This window comes from Gobius niger (genome assembly GCF_951799975.1).
Source record: "Gobius niger genome assembly, chromosome: 21".
Lineage (NCBI taxonomy): Eukaryota > Metazoa > Chordata > Actinopteri > Gobiiformes > Gobiidae > Gobius > Gobius niger.
The window spans coordinates 4,888,218-4,904,331 of NC_136872.1; the positions used below are offsets into that span (position 1 = coordinate 4,888,218).

A 16,114-nucleotide genomic window follows, 5' to 3' on the forward strand; every position below is an offset into this window, starting at 1 on the left:
AGGGGTTCGGGCCCCCCCGCCCGGGTCACACCGTGAGAAATCGGAACATTAGCCTACATAATTCTTAAAAAACAAAGAAAAAAACAAATGGCTACAATAAAATTAATCAAATTACGAACATATAATGGCACTCTGGTAGAATATCACACACTTGCGACAATAAAATATTATAATATACTCTAATAAAAATATGTATTTGTTATCTACATGATCAGGCGACCCCCCAAATTTGTCTCAACCTGGGGGGCCGGACCCCCAGGTTGAGAACCACTGATCTAATAGAAGAAAAGCACAATGTTACTTACGCACAGTGATCTCCCATAGAGTCACACTGGTGATCTTATCTATGCTCTTCACATTTTAAACGGCATGTGTCCAGGAAGAAGAACCATTTGTCTGTTTTCTCACCTCACTCATGACACTGTCTGTCTCTTCCTGTTTTGCAGAAGTGATGATAAACTTTTTTTACACAGCAGTCATACAGGTGTTGCAAAGGAACAGGAACGAAGACTTTTCATTTCTGGTGTCGATGATCTGTTTACTATTTACATGTCAACTTCTTTCATTTGCTTTCATTTAGATAAACCAAACTCACAGCTTTTATATTAGACCATGTCACGCTTTTCAAGGGGCTATATCTGGACGTCATGTGTTTAACTTCTTCTTTTTTAAAACATACATGTCCTGTGTTAGGCTCTATTCAGTTTCTTTTTAAAAAGTACTTTTGGAAACCTTAGTCTTGAGTTTACATTTTTTTCAAAATGGTAAGCAGTAATATATCTTTTTCTTCGTAGACCTTGTGTGCAGCACATTTCCTACAATAATATGAAATATATTTATTAACCTCTTAACTCCCACCTGAACTGAGAGGATCTTTTTCCTCACGTCATCAGATTTTTTTTCCATCATTTTTTTGTTGGATATTCAGCTCATTTTTTTTTTTTACTTTTTTGTCATTTTATTGTCATTTTTTGTCTCTTTTTTGTCATTTTTTCGTCCATTTTTTAAAATCACATATTTGTCAATTTTTTGTCAAATTTTTGCCCAATTTTTTTTTTGTCACATTTAGTCACATTTCTGTAATTTTTTTGTCACATTTTTGTCATTTTTTTGTCATTTTTCTGTCAATTTTTTGTCATTTTTTCGTCAATTTTTGTCAATTTCTTGTGACATTTTTGTGACATTTTTGCCACTTTATCATCAATTTTTCATCACTTTTTTGTCAATGTTTTCTTACTTTTTTGTCACATTTCCATTATTGTTTTCGTCTCAGTTTTGTTGCTATTTTCACAGCTTTTTTCCAGAAGCTTTTGGACTGGGGTAAAGCCAAACTGGAGAAAATGTGCTCGGTTTATGTGGGAGTTCAGGGGTTAAAGGAAACATATTGACACTAAACTGTAATCTGTAAGTCTGTGTTTTTGTCGGCATTTAGAACATAAAAGTCCCATGATTCAGGTTTGAACAAGTGTCTTGCTACTAATGGAACTGGTTGGGTCGTCCCAACCAGGGGTACGGGTCGGGGACCTTTAGGGGTGTGCACAACCACTCTGCTGTGGTTACTTGAATTATCTCTGCCTGCATCCACCATGAATTCAGACTCATGTTCAAAAAACGAAGTTATCTATTTTGAGGCCAAAGTGTTTCCTAAGTTACAGGAAGAAGAAAAAAATATATAAATAAAACATATTCAACTTAAGATATTAAAAAAAAGAATGTTTGTATTTACAGTAATATATCAGCAAAATAAACATACATTCAAATCAAATATTCACATTATGTTGTCTAGCTTTCTTTTTTTTCTCAGTGCAATAATCTATATGCACTGGAATGCTTAGAAATAAATATATGCTTAGAAATAAATTCATTGACACTTGAATTTTTTTTGTGTGTGTCGCTCTTCTTGGCTGCTATGGTCTTCAGTGCCTGAGCTGGTCTCCAATGGAGGGTCTGAGTTATGAAGGTGCAGAGGAGAGGAACTGTCCTTCAGGATGTTCTGGAGGCTCTGCAGTGTGGCCATGTCCCGCCTCACTCAAAGACTGGACGTGTTTTTGCTTCAAGCTGATGCTAAATTCTTGCAGGAAGAGGTATGTCGTGAATTAGCGACACCCGGGAGGGGTTAATGCCCTGAGCCTTACTAAATTCTCCCCTTTCCAGACTCTGTGTTGCTCCATCACAAGAGCTGCTCAGACTACTTTCATACTAAAGCAACAAAGGTGATGATGTAAAAAGTTCAGTGTATCATTGTGGTTAATGGACTCAACTTATAAAGCGCTTTTCTACCTTCATCAGGCTCAAAGCGCTTTACAGCAAGGTCGCCCATTCACACACCAATGTACGCAGACTCTGGAGGCAGGTGAAGTGTCTTGCCCAAGGATGCAACAACAGTGTGCATTTGCGGGAGCTGGGATTCTAACCCACGACCTTCCTATCACGAGACGACCCGCTCTACCAACTGCACCACCGCCGCCCCCAAAGTGTGTCATTGTGGAGTCACCGCTGAGCTGATGGTGGAGTACAGCACAGCGGCCTCGGGCTCAGTCTGACACCGGGGGGCGCCGCCGCTCTTATTCACATCCACTTCAGCGTAGTGCATGTCTTTACAGGAATCCTCTTCAGCCTGGACAAAGACAGATGAAGGAAGTTACATCTGACACAGGCCTAAAGGAGAGAAACGTCTGCATTTAAATCCTAACTGTTGTCAGTCTTGAAGTCACAAAGAGAACATGAATGTGGAGCTGGATTTAAACTGGCGACCATCTGGTAAGGAGAAGAACTGCTATCTGAGCATCTGTTTATTTGAATAAAATGTACATTTTCTAAAACCAGGAACCATGTTTAAAGGATCGATGTCATGCAAAATCAACTTTTTGGAGCTTTTTGCCATGCTGCTATTTCCTTATCAAAAACACCCCGAGAGTGTATTTTGTTTCATTCACACAGTTCTCAGCAATCCTGAGTTGTGACACTGATGTTTTTTACGTCATAGTGTCAAACAGGAAGAGCCCAATGTCTGTAATGTAATGCCTGCTTACGGCTTGATTTTAATTTATAAAACAGCTTTTCATTATTTGTGTTGTAAGAAAGAAATAAAGGGGAAAAAAAGGAAGTGACCGAGGCGTTCGCGCTGCCCTGTGGAGAAAACAAACGCACCTCCTGAGCGTCTGAACAGATGTCATGTTTGTGGTGAAAGCTGTGAAGAAGGAGCTCTTTCTAACCTACTCTGGACACGCCTGTTCTTTTCTCTTACCTAACGATAATGTCACAGAGAAAAGTGTGTTTGGCTACAAGAGGACAGGACTTTTACTCAACCTTCCTAAAGAAGAGGACACTCGCCAGAAGTTGGAATTTATTTCTTTCTATCACCAAAATAGTGTTTTTCTATGACGTCTCTGATGGATGTTTGGTGAACCTTCACCAGAATCAAAGTGGATTCACTTTTATAACCAACGTCCCACAATGTAAACACCTGATGGAGCGGCCAGGACAGAGCGGTGAGTCAATCAAAACACGTGCTAGTGTGTGTGTTAGCATGTGTGTTAGCTTGCGTGTGTTAGCATGTGTGTAAGCTTGCGTGTGTTAGCGTGTGTGTTAGCTTGTGTGTTAGCGTGTGTGTTAGCGTGTGTGTGTTAGCATGTGTGTTAGCTTGTGTGTTAGCGTGTGTGTTAGCTTGCGTGTGTTAGCGTGTGTGTTAGCTTGCGTGTGTTAGCGTGTGTGTTAGCTTGCGTATGTTAGCGTGTGTGTTAGCTTGTGTGTTAGCTTGTGTGTTAGCATGTGTGTTAGCTTGCGTGTGTTAGCGTGTGTGTTAGCTTGCGTGTGTTAGCGTGTGTGTTAGCTTGCGTATGTTAGCGTGTGTGTTAGCTTGTGTGTTAGCTTGTGTGTTAGCATGTGTGTTAGCTTGTGTGTTAGCATGTGTGATAGCGTGTGTGTGTTAGCTTGTGTGTTAGCGTGTGTGATAGCATGTGTGTGTTAGCGTGTGTGTTAGCGTGTGTGTTAGCGTGTGTGTGTTAGCGTGTGTGTTAGCTTGTGTGTTAGCATGTGTGATAGCGTGTGTGTGTTAGCCATTTATGAAGCTGTGTTGCAGATGTCAACTCCTTATAACTGCATCATGAAGTAACTTCACTTATTACTACAATATTTATATTTCTTTTTCTGCTAATGTTCCGGGTTTGCAAAATACCTTGAGACAATACTTACATTAATTTCTCACAAAAATTAGTGTTCCATAGAGGTAGAGATACAATACATCATATAAATGCCTTTACTTTGTGGTGGATAAAATATCATGATACAGATCCTTTAAGATGTGGAAACTAGCCAAAGTGCCTCTAAAATGTGTTCAAATCATTTACCGAGAACTTCCTCAAACCGAAGGGAAGGGGTTATTGAAAAGATGATCACAGATGGCCTGGTTCCTGTTTTGCTCTTCTCGAGGTTGGGTTATGTTGCACCTCTGACCGCAGGGTTGGTGATAAGGCAGTTATAGCTACAAGAGTCACAAAATGTCCTACCTGGCTGTGCGCCTGGGGCTGAGACAGAAGGCTGTAGACCACTGCAGATCTGTTCTCATCTGGGATCTCCTCATACAGATTGTTTGTCTGGAAAAAAAAAAGTTTATAGCAGTGTTGAATGTAATCGCAGTTTATATAACAGGTCCTGACATTATGTGTGTGTTTGAAAATGCTGTGTACTGAAGCGCTCCTGCATTTCTTGGTTGTATTTTACAATCCAAAGTGAACCAATATGGGTGCACAGTTTAGTTCAGTTTAGTTTAGTTTGCAGCATTAAAGCCCAGCCCACATGAGCTTATAAGACACAAAAATGAATCGCAGGCAAACATCCAATTACATTACACAAAGAGTGCCAAACGCTTAACAAAAACTGAGCCAAATAAAATGGCTTATATTTGAACAATGCTTTTTGTGCATTTCTATTGTGAAATGAATATCGTAAATTATGGGTGCACAAAAAAGGGGTTCCCAAAGTGTGGCATGGGGGCCAAATGCAGCCCTTGGTCCAGTTCATGTTTGCCCTCAGCCTTCTTGCTGAGTTGGCTCACATTGCCAGTGTTGTTTTTACCGGAATTTCAACTCTGCCTCACTCTAACATGTTACTTATTGAGATCTTTAATAGTATAGAATTATTAAACTTGATGAATAGAAGAGTCTGTGGTCTTTGGGAGCCTTGGAAAGGGCTTTGTGAAAGTGTGAGTAGGCATCCAGCACTCACCTCTGGTATTTGAGCGTTTTCTGTGGACACTGAAACGTAAAAGTAAAACAACAGATCAGATGCAGAGACAGTAGATATGAATGGATATTACTGAAACCCACCTGTCGGTTTGTTGACTCTCTTTCTCCAGTACAGAATGGACAAAGTCACGGAGAGCAGGATGAGACCAGCCGCTAGAGCCACACCCAGCGTCACACCTGCCACAGCAGACACTGGTGAGTAAAAAGGCTCCTGTAGTGTGAACGGGAGGGGGTGCAGGGCTCACGTGTCCGCGGAGGTCCAGACGACGGTTCTCTCGTCCCAGGGTGGTCCTCTGAGGAGACAGCAGGAGCAGGTGCAGATGTGGGTGTGGGTGTGGCTGTGGATGTGGATAAGACCTTATACAAATGTGTGGTGGTGGTAGTAGATGTTGAAGCAGTGGCTGAATCTGAAGGTGTCGCTGCTGGGGAAAAATTAGTCTGATCATGACATGGCAATATACAGTAGCTGAATAAAGCTGAGACTGCGCAGGTGAATAAGGGACAAATAGATATACGACTAATTTGAGGGTAAAATCCAGGGTAAAATCTGAGTAATCACAATTCTTGGTTTCTTATGCTGATTTATTAGATAAGCATTTTTTTTTTTCCAGAGGGGACTTTTACCATTTAGACTTTAGACACAACACTATACCTGAAAATGATGTACATTTGGAACACACACAAAATTATCACATGAGTATAAATCAAACCCAAGCTTACCTGTGATGACATTAATTTTAAATTTTACAGAGGCTTTTGGTTCTGTTCCTGACCTGGTTTCACACAGGTACGTCCCAGAGTCAGAGCTCACCACATTAGTAATGCTCACTCTCATCACATGAGGAGGTGATGTATGTTGATCATATTTTATACTGTATCGGCCTTTGCTTTGCTGCGTCTTAGTCGCTGGCATCTCAACCAGAATGTTTCCATTGCTGTCACAGTCATTTCTACAGAAGCTCCGTGAAGTTCCATGTTTATACATCAAACATTTGACTGTGATGTTTCCTCCTTCAGCCACTGTGTAGACGTCCTTTTCTCCTGTGAGTCCAGGAGGAAATCCACCACACAGCACTGTTCAACACATGAGCCACAGAAACACCATCAGTTTATGTCTTTGCACTAATACACACATGTGGATGAAGATTTTTATCATTAAAAAAGGTACGAACAACAGGAGACTACTGTAAGGTGTTTACCTAATTAAATATCTACTTTGTGAACAGATATTAGTATAATTTTACAGGTAAAGAAATAAACTGAGGAGCAGTTATGAAGGGATGGGAGAAAATACTCACCAAGAAAGAGTGTCAGAAGTGAATGTGTCCTCATGGTGACTGACGGAGCTCAACTTGTTCTTGCTGTTTTAAATCAGGAAGTCTCTGGACATGTGTCGCCTCCACCCTCTCTCACAATCTACTTCTCTCTTCACTTCAATACTTTTTTTTTTTTTTTTTACCAAGTAGAGGCTGTGAGTGGATGTGTGCACACAAGTGAAAGAAAAACAGAAAAAAGAACCACTTCTGTAAACGTTTATATTAGGGCTGAACGATATGGACAAAATTTCATATCTCGATATTCATGCCAGATATCTCGATATGGGTTAGGTGAAAACCAAGCATTTTTCAGAAAAATAAAAACGTAATACAAAAAAGTGCAGTTTTATTGATAAAAATCTATATCATTTAAATATTTCTTTATCGATATTAATATCTTGAATGTTCACATCTCGATATCGATACGATAACGATATATCTTTCAGCCCTAGATTATATTAAGATTTCATTTGTTAAATGATATAGTACGTATGGGTAAAAAAAGTTTGGGTGATACTGGTATAGAAAAAAAGGACGAGTGGCGAGAAAAGTGCACCGTCTGGAATTTCTCACATTTCTGCCTAAATGTGGTCTGAACTTCATCAAAATCACAGGAATGATCAAACACTGAACTAATACCACCCATTTACATTAGATCATGTTTTTATTGGCAATAACATGTTCGCATTCACAGGAGAGTGTGGAACAAGTGAGTACACCTAAATATCCTCCAAGAGCAAATTAGACAAATGTATGGGGAGATTTAGAGTCAGGTGTGAGCCAACCTGAAGTCCAATCGCTGAGGTGTGGCTTAAAGCTGCCACTGAAAAACACACACTACCATATCTAAACGTCTTGACGTTCATAAATCCACGGTTAGAAATTGTTTCTATAAATGGAGACAGTTTAGCACTAATGCTTCACTTCCGAGGAGTGGCCGTCCTGTAAAGATGCCCCCATGGGCACAGCACAGAATACTCAATGAGGTAGAAAAGAACCCTATAGTGTCAGCTAAAGACTTACAGAAATCACTGGCACAGGCCGACATCTCTATCTACAAAACGAAAAACACTGAACAAGAATGGGGTTCATGGGAGAACGCCACAGAGGAAGCCATTGCTGTCTAAAAAAACAAACAAACATTTCTGCACGTTTGAAGTTTGCGATAGAGAACTTGGATGCTCCACAGCACTAGGCAAAATGTTCTGTGGACTGATGAACCCAAAGTTGAATAGGGAGGAACACACAACTTCATGTGTGGAGGAAAAATGCAAGAGATCATTGCCAATAAAAATATGTAAAAAAATATATCAAATGTAGATGTTTGGGTGGTATTAGCTCACTATCAAACATGACACCTAGATTTTTGACAGACAAACATAGCAAATATAGCATTTGAGTGTTAAAGTGGACATGTCCTGCATAATGCATATAGAGCTTAAAATAGACTTAAAAACCTTAATATGGGTTCCTCAGCTTTGATATTTTACATGTTATAATTTGATAATATGTCTCTGAAAGAATTAAAGAGGGGGTATTATGCTTTTTTCAATCACATAGCACCAGTTTATATCACACTACAATGATGACCAAACCTTCTGTTGGTCTGTAAATGCAGTAAATTAGAAAAACTGCCTTGTATAAAATGTCTCTCTCAAAATGGCTGTAGTGAATGTCTTGAAATAGGCCTCTGTCTCTTTAAGAACCTCTGAGCCTTTCTGACACGCCCCCTCCACACGCTGTCTGTGGCATCAGTGGGGGGGGGGTTCTGCTGAGGAGCAGTGGTTGGTTACGCGGCTGGTGACGAAAGCTCGGAGGCGTCTCCAGGAGGTGGGGGCGTTCCTAGGAGGACTCAGGCAAACCTATCCCTAAAATGGCCGCCATCAGAGTTTTTACAGATTACTCAAAAATACGTGAATGTGCCAAGGCAACACTTCAGGCATGTTTTTAATGAGGGAATGACAGAATAACATGATGAAAAGCTTGAAAAAGTCGATTTTGCATAATACCCCCCCTTTAAGTAGAGCTAGTGAAGATCGTGACTGGGGCTCCTCCTGCTGGCAGCTATAGGAATCATTTTCTTAAAAAATAACTTCCAGGTTGGACTCAAGAGGATGTCTCAAAACTGTGCATATTTTATTATAGGAAGTACATTTAAAAAACAGCGAAATATTATCATATTTTGTGAATATGAGCAAGACATCGACTTTATATGTACATAAAGACACCATGAAGACTCAGTTCAACAGAAGGTGAAAATCTGTTCTAATCATTTATGAAAGACAAAGACAGTGACAGGATCAGACATGGTCACAGTCAGAGGAGGTTAAGTCTGTGTTCCTGCTGTGTCTCTGATGCAGCTGTAGGTTTGGTCGTGGTCCATAGTGTCCACACAGAGGCTCTGGTAAGTGGCCTCTGCAGACTCTGGGCCCACGTTCTCATACAGCTCAGTCTGGAGGGAAACAGAGCAAAGAAACCCCCAGTCAGTCAGTGTGATGTTCTGGAAGGTGAAGCTGCTGTAGACCTCACCTCTGCTCTGGAGCGCCTCGGCTCACCGCTCCGTGTCCTCCTCTTTCTGCAGGTCAGGAACACCAGCGCAGAGGTCATCACCACGGCGACGGGGATCAGGAGCAGCCACAGCAGACGACTGCAACTTGTGGAGGTGCTCACTGTTTGAGTATATTGTAAACGCAGACATTTTAGGGAAAAGCACCGGTTCATGTAATTATAAAGCATTTGTATCAATTTCATGAACACACAGGCGAGTTTTCTTGCATTTCAGTGAAAGTGACCCTGAAAAGTGAGGCTTTTGTGAAATGTGCCCATAAACGTCCCTGTGAGGAATTAGGAGGCTACAAATAATTTCGGAAAGTTAGGAATGAATTTGGACACAACTGACATCCATTCAGTATCCATTCATTTCAAGACAAAACACAACAAAACAAAAAGACTCGACACAGTGCAACACTACCTTGTGACATGAGACAAACTGAGTATGCCAGATGCAAAGTATGTCTTTTATGAAACTATAGCTTTTGTGAGTGTCAGATATGAAAAGAAAAGCTCTACCTTCATGGACGTCCAAATAAGCAGAATTTTTGATGATCAGTCCCATGGTTGATTCAAAGCCACAGAAATAGAAACCAGAGTCTGAACTGTTCACGGGGCTGATTGTGAGGAAGATGTGAGATGAGTTGGACGTCATGTTGAATCTACCATCTTTAAACTCGTCTTTATACTTTGCAGACCCAATGGAGCTGGAGATAACGGACATTAGGCTCAGTGTGGATCTCCTCACCGCTCTGTACCAGCTTATTGCTGCGATGCCACTGGTGTAGTTGGAGCACAGCAGAGTGGTGCTTTGACCAGACTGCACTTCCACTGTCGACGACTCCAAGCCCAAGACACAGTATGTACCTTTGACAGTAAAAGCAGCCTCGTGTTTGTGTTCATGAATCATATATCAATAACCAAGTAATGTCACTTACTGATGCTGCAAAGGAGAAGAGCAGTCGAGGTCAGGGTCGTCATTGTCAATCTGTGAAAACCAGGTCAACGCATGAACTGTGTGGAGAAAAATAATTGTCAGCGGTAAGACGAGAGGCGTAAAACAGTTAGCATTATGTGGCCACGGATCTAACACTTCTCATGCTACTTTAGAGCAGACCAAAAAACGGAAACAAACAGACACACAGTTTGCTTGATCGTTTACCTTTGAGAGTTCGTTCCCAGTTTGTTTCACTCTCACTCTTTCCCCACTTACAGACCGTCACTTTAAAGAAAAAAAGTGCTTTCTGCTTAAGTTAAGGCATATTTTATTGTCCTCTCCATTTGAACACAATGTGAACACATGAACACACGTCTGTATAGCTCTTATACACACCACATGCGGAGGACCTCAGTCTCCACCTTCTGAGGAGACTGAGGTCCTTCAGAGTGAGCAGCCTCTGCTCAGGACTTTTACAAGTGAATTTCTCCATTGTGAGATCAATAAAGGATTATCTTATTTTGTGTGAAGATCAGTGGATTCTGCACAGTGATCTCCCATAGGGCAAGGAAACGTAATTGACTGTTTCTCACCTTACTCACCATGACACTGTTTCTCACCTTACTCACCATAACACTGTCTGTCTCTTCCTGTTATACAGAAGTGAGAACATAAACCCTACTTTTTTTCACACAGCAGTCACGGCGACGCTAAACAAGCATAAACCTCCCTCTCTCTTGGTACAGCTGCGTTCTTTGCCTTTTACTGCAAACTGCATTTGTGGTTTCTGTGCTCCACATTGTTTTACTGAATACTTTTGTACGTGTTTGCTGGGTTTTTGTGGAGGTTCGGCAGATTTTGTTCACTGCAAAGACTCCATAATGGTCCTGAAGTAAGCAGCTTTTAAAAGTAAACAAACAGCTAGCTTATGAGCTAAAGACATTTGAGACCTGCACATTTCTTCTGAAACACTGCAGCACACTGGAGGCGTCACAAGAAACAAAAAAGGGACACGAGGAGGTATCCGGACAAGACTCACAGCTAAGCCACACATGCCTTCTGTTGTTCTGACTAATGGACGTTCACTGGAGAATAAAACAGATGAACTGCTACGCTCTTCCCAGAAGATGGTGGAAGACTGTTGAGGAGCAGAGGGAGCTGCGTAGGAGGAAGAGGAAGGAGGATGTGGAGATGACCAGTGCAGGACACCACGCTCAGGAGGCGCTGCACCGTTTCAGAGGATCAAAGACTTAAGGCAGACAGGATTCATCCGGGTGCTACGGTTTCCCCGACCTCCAAAAACAAGGCAGCGCGGCTCGGCGGCAGCGCGGCTCGGCGGCAGCGGCTCAGGACTAACACCTGAACACAATTTTGTTGTACAATGACAAATACAGTACTTACTTATCCAGGTTCTGCAGAAACGGGAACAGACACTTTTGATTCCTGTTGTGAATAATCTGTTTGCTATTTACTTCTTTAATTTGCTTTCATTTTGATAAACCAAACTCAGAGGTTTTATATTAGGCCATTTCAGGCTTTTTAAAGGGCTGTATTTGGACAATCTCATGTGTTTTTTACACTTTTACACACACTATTTTGTAAATAATGTAATATTTATAACTTAAATGTCCTGTATTAGGCTTTAATCAGTTTTTTAAACTACTTTAGGAAACCTTAGCCTCGAGTCTGATTATAGGTTTATTTTTATTTAAATGATAAGCTCTAATATAACTTTTTATTCATAGACCTTGTGTGCAGCACATTTCCTACAATAATATGCAAATACATTCATTAAAGGAAACATATTGACACTAAACTGTAATTGCCTTGTAAGTCTATGTTTTTGTTGGCATCTAGAACATAAAAGTCCCATGATTTCAGTTTAAACCATACGAGGCTTCACTTGTAGGCCTTCTGTCCGTGGCCCACCCGACAGACCGCATCATTCAGTGTCTTTTACCAGGGCAGAGACAGCTGTGAGGTCTGCACCTTTGTCTGCAGAACCTGTCTCACACATGTGGACGTCTCTGTGCAGGGTGTTGCATCGTGCACTCTGTGCTCTTTTGTGACTGGTGCAGAGCAGGATCGAGTTGGTGATCATTGATCAATAGTGTAGAAAATGTATATTTAGCCCAAAGACAGTACGTGTAATCCAGGGATGGAGTCGGAATAATGGATAGAGCCAGGTTTTAGAATTGTTGGTTCATTTTGTTGATGTATTAGATTAACAGTCACAGAGGAAACATGTTAATCTGGCACACACAAAAGATGATTACATCAGTTTAGATAAAACCCAAACTTACCAATGCTGACAGTAATTTGAAATTTTCCTGAGGCTCCCGGTACTGCTCCTGCCCATGTGTCACACTGACACGTCTCAGAGTCAGAGCTCACCACATTAGTAATGCTTCACATGAGGAGGTTTTATACGTTCATCATATTGAATACTGTATCGGCCTTTGCTTTAATTGGTCATTTCTACAGAAGAGCCATGAAGTGAGTTCCTAGTTCCATAAATAGATCCCTCAATGTGTCAAAACTAATAAAACTAAATAAAAACAAAACAAAACAAAATCCCCTAACTCAACTCTGACCCTCATTTGTCTTCTGTTACTCGACTGTTTCCCATGCTGTGACATCATCTGCATCCTGTCTTAAAGAATCACTGAAGGCATTGATGTAAATAGTTTTAATATGAGTAATACAATACATTTCATACAGATAATTAGCAGTTTATGGAGAAGTCTGTTAAACATGTGAGTGTGCTGCCTCCAGGGGGCAGTGGAGGTTAAGTCTGTGTTCCTGCTGTGTCTCTGATGCAGCTGTAGGTTTGGTCGTGGTCCATAGTGTCCACACAGAGGCTCTGGTAAGTGGCCTCTGCAGACTCTGGGCCCACGTTCTCATACAGCTCAGTCTGGAGGGAAACAGAGCAAATAAACCCCCAGTCAGTCAGTGTGATGTTCTGGAAGGTGAAGCTGCTGTAGACCTCACCTCTGCTCTGGAGCGACTCGCCTTCATTGTCGTTTTTGTTTGAGTTTGTGCTAACCACTCTGCCACCGGGCCCTTCCCCTGTGACTCACCGCGCCGTGTCCTGCTCTTTCTGCAGGTCAGGAACACCAGAGCAGAGGTCATCACCACGGCGACGGGGATCAAGAGCAGCCACAGCAGACGACTGCAACTTGTGGAGGTGCTCACTGTTATACAGGGGGTCGTTATTATAAACAAAACAAGGAAATACCTGAGGGGAGGAGTGCGGAGTATATTGTAAACTCATTCTGTAAACGCCTCTCTAACATACCGGTATATTACGCATTGAATTAGTATCCATTCATTTCAAGACAAAACACAACAAAACAAAAAGACTCGACACAGTGCAACACTACCTTGTGACATGACTTGAGACAAACTGAGTAAGCCAGATGCAAAGTATGTCTTTTATGAAACAATAGCTTTTGTGAGTGTCAGACATGAAAAGAAAAACTTTACCTTCATGGACGTCCAAATAAGTAGAATTCTTGATGATCAGTCCCATGAATAATTCAAGGCCACAGAAATAGAAACCAGAGTCTGAACTGTTCACGGGGCTGATTGTGAGAAAGATGTGAGATGAGTTGGACGTCATGTTGAATCTACCATCTTTAAACCCGTCTTTATACGATGCAGGCTCAATGGAGTTGGAGATAACGGACATTCGGCTCAGTGTGGATCTCCTCACCGCTCTGTACCAGCTTATTGAGATGACGCCACTGGTGTAGTTGGAGCACAGCAGAGTGGCGCTTTGACCAGACTGCACTTCCACTGTCGACGACTCCAAGCCCAAGACACAGTATGTACCTTTGACAGTAAAAGCAGCCTCGTATCATATATCAATAACCAAGTAATGTCACTTACTGATGCTGCAAAGGAGAAGAGCAGTCGAGGTCAGGGTCGTCATTGTCAATCCGTGAAAGCCAAGTCAGTGCATGAACTGTGTGGAGGTGTCTGTTCACATGACGGCAAAAATAAATGTCCGCGGTATGACGCGTTTTTACGCCTCCTGGAGGCGTAAAAACGCATGAGAAGTGCTCTAAAGTAACACTTCTCATGCTCCTTTAGAGCAGACGAATAAACGCAAACAAACAGACAGTTTGCTTGATTGTTCACTTTTGAGAGTTTGTTTCTGCTCTCCGCATTCTTGTAAACTTGGAGGGGCTTTCTGGTCCAATCAGGAAGTGAGGAACTTGATTGTTTACTTTCAGATTTCACACTCACTCTTTCCCCACTTACAGACTATCACTTTAAAGGAAAAAAGTGCTTTCAAGAAGGGCCAAAGTCGCCTTCACCTTCTGAGGAGACTGAGGTCCTTCGGAGTGAGCAGGCCTCTGCTCAGGACTTTTTATGACTCTGTGGTGGCCTCTGCTCTCCACTACGCTGCCGTGTGCTGGGCCCCAGGCCGCACAGAGCGGGACAAGAACAGACTGAACAAGCTGGTCAGGAGGGCCAGCTCCGTCCTGGGCTGCCCCCTGGACTCTGTGGAGGAGGTGAGGGACAGGAGGGTGTTAGCCAAGCTCACCTCCATCATGGACAACACCTCCCACCCACTGCAGGGGACTGTAGAAGAGCTGAGCAGCTCTCTCAGTGGCAGACTGAGACACCCTCAGTGCATGAAGGAGCAGGTCCTTCATCCCCACTGCTGTCAGTAACATGTGCAATAACCCCTTTACAGAATAAATGTTTTAACCCCTGTATTTACATCATTATCTGTGTCACTTTATCAGCCACTGGCACTATGATGTAAACCTGCACCGCTAACACTGACTACAGCATTTTTGTTATTGTCTGCTAACTTTATTATTTACTGTTTATACTTTTTGTCCCCACATAGTCCTTGGTTGTCATGGTATATAAGATGCCACTATTTACTATTTAATTGTTTTTCACATTTCCTGCCTATTTGCACACTCTGAGTGTTTCTACGAGCCGAATGCAAGTAAATAAATAAAGTAATAAAGTAAATGTCTCCATTATTATTATTATTATTATTATTATTATTATTATTATTATTATTATTATTATTATTATTATTATTATTATTATTATTAACTTATCTTATCTTATCTTGTTTGCATTTAGAACATAAAAGTCCCATGATTTAGGGTTGAACAACATTTAGTGTCTTGCCACTAATGGGACTATTATGGTCGTCCCAACCAAGGGTACGGGTCGGGGACCTTTAGGGGTGTGCACAACCACTTTGCTGCGGTTACTTGAATTATCTCTGCTTTCATCCACCATGAATTCAGACTCATGTTCAAAAAACAAAGTAATTTATTTTGAGGCCAAAGTGTTTCCTGAGTTACAGGAAAAAAAAAAAAAAAAAAATCAACATAAGATATCGAAAAGAATGTAAACATAAACATACATTCAAATCAAGTATTCAGATTATGTTGTCTTAGTTATTGTTGTCATTGCAATAATCTATATGGTTTTAATGCCCTTGAACTTACTACATTCTCCCCTTTCCAGACTCTGTGTTGCTCCATCACAAGAGCTGCTACTTTCATACTAAAACAATAAAGGTGATGATGCATAAAGTTCATTGTGGAGTCTCCGCTGAGCTGATGGTGGAGTACAGCACACCGGCCTCGGGCTCAGTCTGACACCGGGGGGCGCCGCCGCTCTTATTCACATCCACTTCAGCGTAGTGCATGTCTTTACAGGAATCCTCTTCAGCCTGGACAAAGACAGATGAAGGAAGTTACATCTGACACAGGCCTAAAGGAGAGAAACGTCTGCATTTAAATCCTAACTGTTGTCAGTCTTGTTGTGCTCATGTACAGGGAATGTGAGTGAAGTCACAAAGAGGACCATGCATGTGGAGCTGGATTTCAACTGGCGACCATCTGTCAAGGAGAAGAACTGCTATCTGAGCATTTTGTTTATTTGAATAAAATGTACATTTTCTAAAACCGGGAACCATGTTGAAGATGTGGAAACTAGTCAAAGTGCCTCTGTTCAAATCATTTACCGAGAACTTCCTCAAACCGAAGGGAAGGGGTTATTGAAAAGATGATCACAGATGGCCT

General features: G+C 41.5%; 1 protein-coding gene and 1 long non-coding RNA gene across 2 annotated transcripts; both read right to left on the reverse strand.

Annotated features, from left to right (window-relative positions):
• Positions 1–2,479: 2,479 nt before the first annotated feature.
• LOC306980956 lies at positions 2,480–5,492 on the reverse strand. Its single transcript, XR_013794074.1, has 4 exons — positions 5,328–5,492; positions 5,227–5,255; positions 4,509–4,595; positions 2,480–2,617 (listed from the first exon to the last, which is right to left on the reverse strand). It is a non-coding gene; the product is annotated as an uncharacterized lncRNA (long non-coding RNA).
• Positions 5,493–8,844: 3,352 nt separating this feature from the next.
• LOC306981162 (uncharacterized protein) lies at positions 8,845–10,102 on the reverse strand. The gene is made up of 4 exons (XM_079580715.1): positions 10,051–10,102; positions 9,632–9,979; positions 9,092–9,231; positions 8,845–9,014 (listed from the first exon to the last, which is right to left on the reverse strand). The coding sequence occupies exons 1-4, from the start codon at positions 10,091–10,093 to the stop codon at positions 8,889–8,891; spliced, it is 657 nt and encodes a 218-aa protein (XP_079436841.1). The 5' UTR covers positions 10,094–10,102; the 3' UTR covers positions 8,845–8,888.
• Positions 10,103–16,114: the final 6,012 nt, after the last annotated feature.